This window comes from Ciconia boyciana, chromosome 10, assembly GCF_034638445.1.
Source record: "Ciconia boyciana chromosome 10, ASM3463844v1, whole genome shotgun sequence".
NCBI lineage: Eukaryota > Metazoa > Chordata > Aves > Ciconiiformes > Ciconiidae > Ciconia > Ciconia boyciana.
This window is the reverse complement of record NC_132943.1, coordinates 38,387,080-38,395,486: the sequence shown is the minus strand read 5'-3', so window position 1 is coordinate 38,395,486 and position 8,407 is coordinate 38,387,080. Positions and strand designations below refer to the sequence as shown.

Here is an 8,407-nt window from a genome sequence, read left to right as displayed (position 1 = left end):
AAAGACAAAGCGTTGGTAAAATCTTCTGTGACTGACCCCACCAAAGACCAGACCTCTCTCAGCTCTCGAGGGCGACCTGAACGCCTCTCAGTTATTTCCCGCACCTGCCGCTCCGAGGGCTCGACGCAGCGGGTATGGGGAGGCCGCGGTGCCCAGCTCCGGTAACGGCCGGCCCGAGCCCACCTTCCCACAGCGAAACCGGGCAGGATAAGCCCCGCTCCGCACCAGAGCCGGCCGCCGCCTCACCGCTCCTCGTAGCTGAGGGGAACCGTTCCCGCGCCTCCCGCGGCTGCGCGCTGAGGCACGGCCGCGGGCCAATGGGGGCCGCCCGCGCTCGGCCAATGGCGGGGCGCCCGGCGCAGCGGCCGGGGGCAGGCGCGGGGGGCCGGGCGGGCGGGCGCGGCGGCAGTCGCGGGGCGATCGGCGGCGCCCGGGCCATGCACTCCCTCGGCCAGGAGATCCGCAGCTTCTCCAGGGCCAACCTGCGGAAGCAGCGCACCCGCGTGACGACGCTGACCGGCAGGAGGGTCATCGAGACGTGGCGCGGCGCCTGCCTGCAGGTGGAGGAGGAGGCGGAGGCGGCGCCCGGCGGCGGCTACGTGCAGGACCTCAGCGCCGACCTCCAGGTCGGCGTCGTGAAGCCCTGGTTGCTGCTGGGTGAGTGGGGCCGGGGGGCGGCGGCGGGCGGCGGCAGGCCCCGGCGCCGGCGGTGGCGGCGCGCCTTGTCCCGCCTTGTCCCGCCTCGCCGGGGGCCGGGGCGCGCCGGTGCTGCCCGAAAGGCCGCGGTTCGGCCCGCAGAGCAAGCGCTTGGTGCGGGTGGCGGGCCCGGGCGCGTCCCGAAGCTCCTGCTGCTGCCTGCCGGGAAGGGGTTTAGCGTGGCAACCGGCGCGCTTTCTCCTCAGGGTCGCAGGATGCCGCTCACGACCTGGAGACGATGAAAAAGCACAAGGTAACGTGGCTCGGAAATAAAAATGCATCTCGCATAGTGCTTGCTAGCGGATTTATTTTTAAGTTAAAAAGTCTAAAATATTCTCAGGTAACTTTAAGAAAAATTTTATTACATTCGCAGTTTTAAAAGGCTGCTCCATTTGCAGATGGATGGATGCCTGTGAGCTTGACAAGAAGCTGAAACGCTTTGCTGCAAGACTAATGATTGTTTAGAGCTGCTTTCTGGGACAGATTCCTGCACTGCCATGTGCGTTTCCGTTTCAGACCCTGAGCAGCATCAGGCCTCCTTCCCTCATGGGGACTGATGAAACAAGAAAAACAAAGCAGCAGCTCTAAGGCTGTCCCAGACTTTGGTCTTTTTACTCTTCTCTGTTCCAGTAATGGGGTGATAAGGCCTTCGGACAGTGGTGCTCCTGCAGGACAGGGAGTGCACCATTCTGGCATCTCGTGCCATCTAAATGTCACTTCACTGTAAGTTAAAGTAACCCACAGCCTGGCCACAGCCTGAACAGAGCAAAGATGGCGGGAGGCCAGAGGTGGTCTCGCCTGCCAAGTGCAGGTATAGTTTACCCTGAAATCCTTCTGCTCCGGTAAATGGTTCTGGTAACTCAGTAGGAGGAACATTAAGTTGATGGGTTAGGGCAGGCTTGAAGTTTGGGGGATTGTTGGGCGGTCTGTGCTCTCATTCCTATTGCTTTCTCTTTTATTTTCCATCTGTGTGCTGACAACTCCCTTTTCTGTTGAAAATCCTTATTGTAGTCTGTGTTTGGTTGAGCACAGATATTTTCATTTCCTCTCAAAAAACCAAGGAAACTGAAATTTATCACAACGTATCTTAATGCGCATTGAAACTTTGCTTGGAGAAGAGTGTACCATGGACAGCGTATGTACGTAAAACTGAACATTGCGGTTGTGTCAGGTACAGTCTATGTATGTCTGAAGAATAATTCACCTTTGCTACTGGTCATTTTGATTGCTGTCTTCAGAACATACCTTTTTCTTTTTTTTTTTTTCCTTTTTTTTTGTTTTTGACTTAGGTTACTCATGTTCTAAATGTGGCATACGGAGTCCAAAATGCCTTCCTCAATGACTTTATATACAAGACCATTTCTATCCTGGACCTCCCAGAAACTGATATCACCTCCTATTTCCCAGAATGTTTTGAGTTTATTGAGAAAGCCAAGGTCCAGGTACGGTATATCAATAATCATTGTTAGTAGTTATCCTGTTTAGATTATTTATTACACTATTTAAAATCTAAAGCAGCTTCTTTTGTCAAAAGAAAGTATCGTACCAAATGAATAGTTTTGCCATTGCCTTTTTTAATTTTACATAGAGAATCCAAGCAATTTCTAAGCATTCCTAGAGACATGGCACTGCTGTTAATCCCTGTTCCCTCCAGTATTGTTTTTTCAGAATGACTGTCTTGCATCTTTTAGAGAAATGCTTCTTTAGATAAAAGAAATCCCATCGTAAGTCCAAGTCACTAAATCTAACAGAGGGAAAAGGAGAAACTTTACTTTCTATCATTTATCCATCGGGATGTTGACTTGGATTAGAAGCAGGCCTAACAGGGCTTTTACAGATCTGTGTGGTTTGTCAGCAGCCATCCACCATCCTTGTCCTTTTCCTCGATCATCCATTGAAGATGCAACACATTGAGCTGTGAATCCACATACATTTATGTACCAAGACTGTCAGAGAATGTGTTAGTAGTCTTGGAGCCACCCAGTGATTTTAACTGCTAACAAAATCCTGAAAAAGTCATGACATAGGACACAGGGTGAAGGGACTCCTTCTGGGGTTGCTTGGCAGCCCTGTCTGTGACCAAGACCATCCCTGACCCCTACTTGTTAAATTTGGGCTTAGTGTGTAATTTATGACAGTCATTGCTTTGGTATCAACACCATGACCTGACAACCAAACCTTACTGCACGTTATTCCACCATAGCTACCATATTCATTATTTAGGTAGACTGGGATAAAAGAAGGTAATCTTCCCCCGGCTTTCTTTGTGTCACACAATGTTCTTTCCTTCTCTCATTTATCATTTACGAGCTATGTGATATGCCTTGTCACTTAATGACCTATTCAAGGTTTCTCGTTACGGTTTCCACTTCATTTCTAAATGAGACTTGCCATTCATAACTGCAGTGTTGCTTTCTGCCTCTGGTGTTTATGTTCCAGTTACTATTTTGTAAGCTAAGGAGTTTTCAGGAAAACTTTTACAGCAATATGAATAGTTTTTTAATGGGAGAGTTGGGTAAAAGAGCAGGTAATTGGTGGAATAGATGTTCTCCAGGATCAGTTCATGAAGCGTGTGATAGTAGTATGCAGAGACAGATCTCTGGATGGTTTGAATCACTTTACTTGCTTTGTCAAAATAGTGTTAAAAGAGCTTATGATAAATTGTATTATAAAGTGCTCTTCAGTTTAAGTAATCACAAAGAGATACTACTGTTTCATCTCCTAACGTGGGGGAGGGAGAGATGCTCACTGGTGAGAGGGCATGATATGTGAGAAATTATTACTAGGACGTGGTTAACTTAATGAAGAAGTATGAGAGCAACTTGGATTTGAGAATGCAAGTAAAGCCTGCACTGTTCAGTAAGTCACTGCCAGCTGGTACTTGTAACAGGACTGTCTTTTCTAAAACTGTAACTGCTCGAGTCCGTAGACACCATGGTACAAATTGTGATACTGATCAGAGCTCACCTTTTCTTCTAGGCTCCAAATTGGCAGGCAGATTTTCCATGACATGTTAGATCCTTGTCAGATCATAGTGCTATGAATGAGGGATATTTTTTTATCTTTCTGTTTAATATCTACTTATAACACCTCTAAAATCTTGTCTTTCCAGGGAGGAGATCTTAGCTCATTCATGACCATCTTTCCTTATTGCTCCCTCTGTCCCTCCTAAAGAAAAAGCCTTGGCACCACTGCAAAGTAAAGTGGATCCCTAAGGAACTACATTAGCCCATGGCTCTTCTTCCCAAAAGCTTTATGCTTCTTTTTCATTTCTTTCCTTGGTGAGGCTTTTTGCCCACTGTGTATAACCACTGTACAATCGCCTTTTCTCTTGGTGGATGGTGATTTTGCTTCCCTCTGCATAAAAATTAAAAAAAAACTACTTGGTCTTGAATCTTAAGAGGTTCTTGCAAGACCATGGACCATTTCTGGGTAGGCAAAGGTTAGGCTATCAGGATCAGATCAAGGAGTTCTTCGTAAATAGGGATTAATTTCACATCTGCAATCTGCTTCTCACTTTTATTCTGTATTCATATCTAATACAAAAATAGTTAAAAGTTACATGCCAAATTAATCTTTGTGTAAAGAAACAATGGAGTTTAGCAAGGAAACATAAATGTTCTCTGTACTAAATTTGGTTTAATGTTATTGCCCATGTTCATTCATGTTCAGTAATTTTCAGGTCTGTTCCATGGATATCACTATATAAATTTTGGCAATGTACAACAGAACAGTAATTAAAAAAACAAACAAACAAAAGAAATATGAAAGAGGAATATAAAGCATGAACTGTACAAATAAAAAAAAAAAGATCACTTTCAATGCTTATTTTTTACCCTCAGTGCCACTGCTAGATATTGATCTTGATTGTGGTATGTTATGTCTGAAATAACTCCCATTAAATCAGTAAAACCTACTCCAGATCTACAGTGGATAAGCTTCAGCCATTGCTTCATCAGCAGTGGCATAAATATAATTTTTAATGTCATAATTTTAATGTCATTATTATAAAGGAGATAGTGGATTTACAGGTCACCACTGGCTCTTCCTCAGGTAGTTGAAATACACATACAAGTCTGCTTTGCATTCTGCTGTAGTCGGTGTGATCAGGAAGCGTGCCCCTGTGAATGTGAGAAAGGGGATGAAGATTACAATTTCCAGCAGGCAATGCAAAGGGGGTGAGATTTCCATTGCAAAAAAGGGTGGTATTGTGATTCATTGTGCTGGGATGCAGGAGCTTAGCTCCAGTTCCTAGCTCTGCCATGATCTTGTGTTAACATGAACAAGTCATTCTTTTAGTCTCAGCTTGGCATTTCTTCAACAAGGATAATAACACTCAATTTCATACTTCTTTGTCTTACTATTTAAACTGGAAGATTTTTGGAGCAGGAACCATTTTCTGTTCTGTTTATTAATATATCAGACAATTGCAACTCCCAGCTCTGTAACAGAAGCTGTCAAATTCCTGGAAAGGAACCCTGGTGGTTATAAGATCTTTTCTTCCTCTGGGTAAAACGCCCATTGAATAATTTGTGCCTGTTAAGGGCAGACAGAGCAGGGTGTTTATATCTAGGATATATTTGTTTAGCCTCAAGTATCTGAGCACATTGTGTTTCAGTATATTTATTCAGAATATGGAGATGCTAGGGGCTTGGGTTTGTTTTTTTTTTTTGTGAAAGTGGCATTTGGCAAACAGTTCAGACTGAGCCTTTTCCGGTCATAATCTGACGTACAAACATGACAACATCACAAATCCTGGGCCTTGCAAACATTGCCTAAGCCACACTAGATTGTCTAGTTGTCTTTGTGTTAGCTCATGCCCATTATTTCTTAACGAAACTTGCAGTGTCTTTTTAAAGAGTCATTCAGCTGTCTCAAAGATTGCGTGGGAAATGTTTAAGTAGGATAAAGACATTAATTTTATAGATAATTCAGGATAAGCCTGAATTTAAACCCCAGGGGAAACACTTGTGAATTTATGGGAGGATCAGTAGTTTTGGATTTTGCACCTTAGTCCCCCGGTTAAGGGACCTTAGTTGTACCAGCTGTACCAGCCGCTACGGTTGTACCAGCGGTGTGATGGGGAGGTAGAGATTTGTTGCAAATCACACGACATCTTTTCTGATTTTTCTGTTCCTATGCATCATCCTGCTTACCCAGTATCTTCACTGAAGAACTCCAGAGTACGCGAGAAGCATGCGACTGAAACTACAAGATGTTCTAAAATCTGCCTCTGTGCCTAGCTGTTTGCTGCCTTGCTATGTTTTTAACCTGGTAACAAGATACAGTCAAGTTCCTTTCCATGTTGCAAATAAAATCTATCTTAAAATTGGCACCCAATGAGATCAGATATCTTAGTATCCCAGATGTCCGTGATTTGGTTTTTACCTGAGGGGGCTGCTGCAAGGTCTTGGGGAAAGGGACAGAGGAATGTTTTTTAGTTCTAAGGTATAAATTAGGTTTGAAGTATTTGATAATTATGAAGTGGCTTTGGTTAGAAAAATATTTAATTTGGGGCTTATTTATCTGTGTTTGGAGTTACTTATATGTGTAAATATTTGCTTTGAGCTCAGCAAGGAGCTTTTAATAAGTCTCAATAGATTTTTTTAATATAAGGTTTCTAATACTTGTTGCTATCTACTTAATGAATATCCCAACTTATATTTGTTTCTTGAAGGATGGTGTGGTACTGGTCCACTGTAATGCAGGAGTTTCCCGTGCAGCGGCAGTAGTCATCGGTTTTCTAATGAATTCAGAAAGACTGAGTTTTGCTAGAGCCTTTTCCTTGGTAAAAAATGCAAGGCCTGCAGCTTGTCCAAATCCTGGCTTCATGGAGCAGCTTCACAAGTACCAAGAACAGAATATAAAGGCAAATGGAAGCATAAATGATCACGACTGATCAAAAGGGAGAAGTGAAACAATCTGTTTTGACTATACAGTAATAGATGTTGGATGTACTTTAATCTGTCATTTTGCAGTCCCCTTTCACAGCTGCATTTTAAAGTCTTTACGTATTTTTTCTTACCCCCCTTTGACCCCCTGTTTTTTAGCATGTAGTCTAAAGGCCAAATGGTATTCCACTGACTTCAGAGATGATTTTGCCCAAGAACAAGCTCTTCCTAGAGCGCTAATAAAAAGATAAAGTTCATTTTTCCTTGAAATATTAGAAAAAAACAGAATGATGTTTTTTTAATTGAACCATCAGAAAATGCAGGCAATGGAGAAAGGAAATAAAATAACTGAGATAAGTTGCCCTGTTTACTTAAATACTAAACCAAATCTATGCATTCTAGTTGGTTGTAAAATCTAGATAAAAAAATGTTCATATAATAAAGTACCTTGATATTGGATTTTACATTTATATTGCAACTAAAGAGGATTTTATTGAATTTTGTGGGCTAGCCAGCCATTAAATATTTTTGGAAATTAAAACAGATGGTCTTTTGAGGATGCCTAAAATGTGTAGGATGCTTTAATGCTTCATGTCTTTCTACTGTTTCTTATCAAGTAGTGATTTGAAGTACACTAACATGATGTTTTCAAAGTGCTGGAACCAGGCTAAACCACCTGATAGGTGGGGGTTTTTTTGTAGATCATTTTGGTGGAGATATGAAAAACGTTTATAACAACCTACCTCTGACTCGCTGCTACTGCCTTTTCTTTGCATTTGGTCCTCATTTGTTGTCCCCTCGCTCCATTCCACATCATGTATAAAAAACAGACATCATAGGATAGGTAACTTTGACCCTCCTGACAGATCTCAGGCTGGAATTACTGTCTTAAGATGGCATGTTTAAAAAAAAAAAAAAAAGTAAAATATTTTAATAGTATTTTTTTGTGGCCTTCATGCCAGTTCTAAATGGTTTGATATATTAATATACAATAAAATAAAAAGAACACACTGTTTGGATAAATTTTGTACTCAAGTGATTTGAAAGCCTTAGTTTCAAGAACTGAAACACTATTCTCTTCTCTTACCGCTAGTTTGAACTGTAGCATGCCATTGCGTATGAACTACATTGTGTCTTGTTCTCAACATTAATTGCTCATGCTAAATGCTAATGCAAGGTTTAGGTTACACCCTCCCCCCCCCCCCCGCATCTGATTGCTATTTTGTGGTCATCATTTCCCCATTTCCATGGGGGAACCGGTCATTGCATTTCCATTTCAGTTGTGGATGGCTCTGTGCGCTGTCAACCTTGGAAATGACTGACGGTCTTTTCCCTGGTGAGTAAGCTTTCCCGCTTCATCTCAGCGTCAGGTTTATGAGTTCTTAGCCCATAGAAATAATGCAGGACAAGCACCTGTAATGGTAACTACGGTTCTTTAAGCCGTGTGCGTAACGATCGCGGTTCACGACGCCTGACCCTTAGTACGAGAGCCGGGCCGGCGAGGGCGGCCGTTTGTCGGGGTCCGTGAGGCGCGGTCCCGGCCGCAGCTCACCAGCAGCGGCGCCAGGAGGCGAGGAAAGCCGCCGAAACCCCGGCCCGCTCCTCAGGTGCTCGCTCCGCCACCTCGGCGGCCCGGCCCGTGAGTGAGCTGGGCGGTGTGGGGGAGAGGCCCGGCCGCGCTCCCGCCCCTCCCAGCGGGAGACCTCACCCCGCGGTGAGGTACCTCACCCCGTCGTAGGGTACGTCACCCCGCGGTGAGGTAACACCTCCCGCCCCGCGGCGTGGGGGCGGGCCGCGCGGTGACGCCACACCCCCTGCCT

General features: G+C 44.2%; 1 protein-coding gene and 1 long non-coding RNA gene across 2 annotated transcripts; one reads left to right on the top strand and one right to left on the bottom strand.

Annotated features, from left to right (window-relative positions):
* The first annotated feature begins 380 nt into the window (after positions 1-380).
* On the top strand, positions 381-7,462 carry DUSP19 (dual specificity phosphatase 19). The gene is made up of 4 exons (XM_072874446.1): positions 381-657; positions 903-949; positions 1,986-2,138; positions 6,374-7,462. The coding sequence occupies exons 1-4, from the start codon at positions 438-440 to the stop codon at positions 6,593-6,595; spliced, it is 642 nt and encodes a 213-aa protein (XP_072730547.1). The 5' UTR covers positions 381-437; the 3' UTR covers positions 6,596-7,462.
* On the bottom strand, positions 4,270-8,405 carry LOC140657444 (uncharacterized). Its single transcript, XR_012044324.1, has 3 exons — positions 8,001-8,405; positions 7,331-7,474; positions 4,270-4,817 (listed from the first exon to the last, which is right to left on the bottom strand). It is a non-coding gene; the product is annotated as an uncharacterized lncRNA (long non-coding RNA).
* Positions 8,406-8,407: the final 2 nt, after the last annotated feature.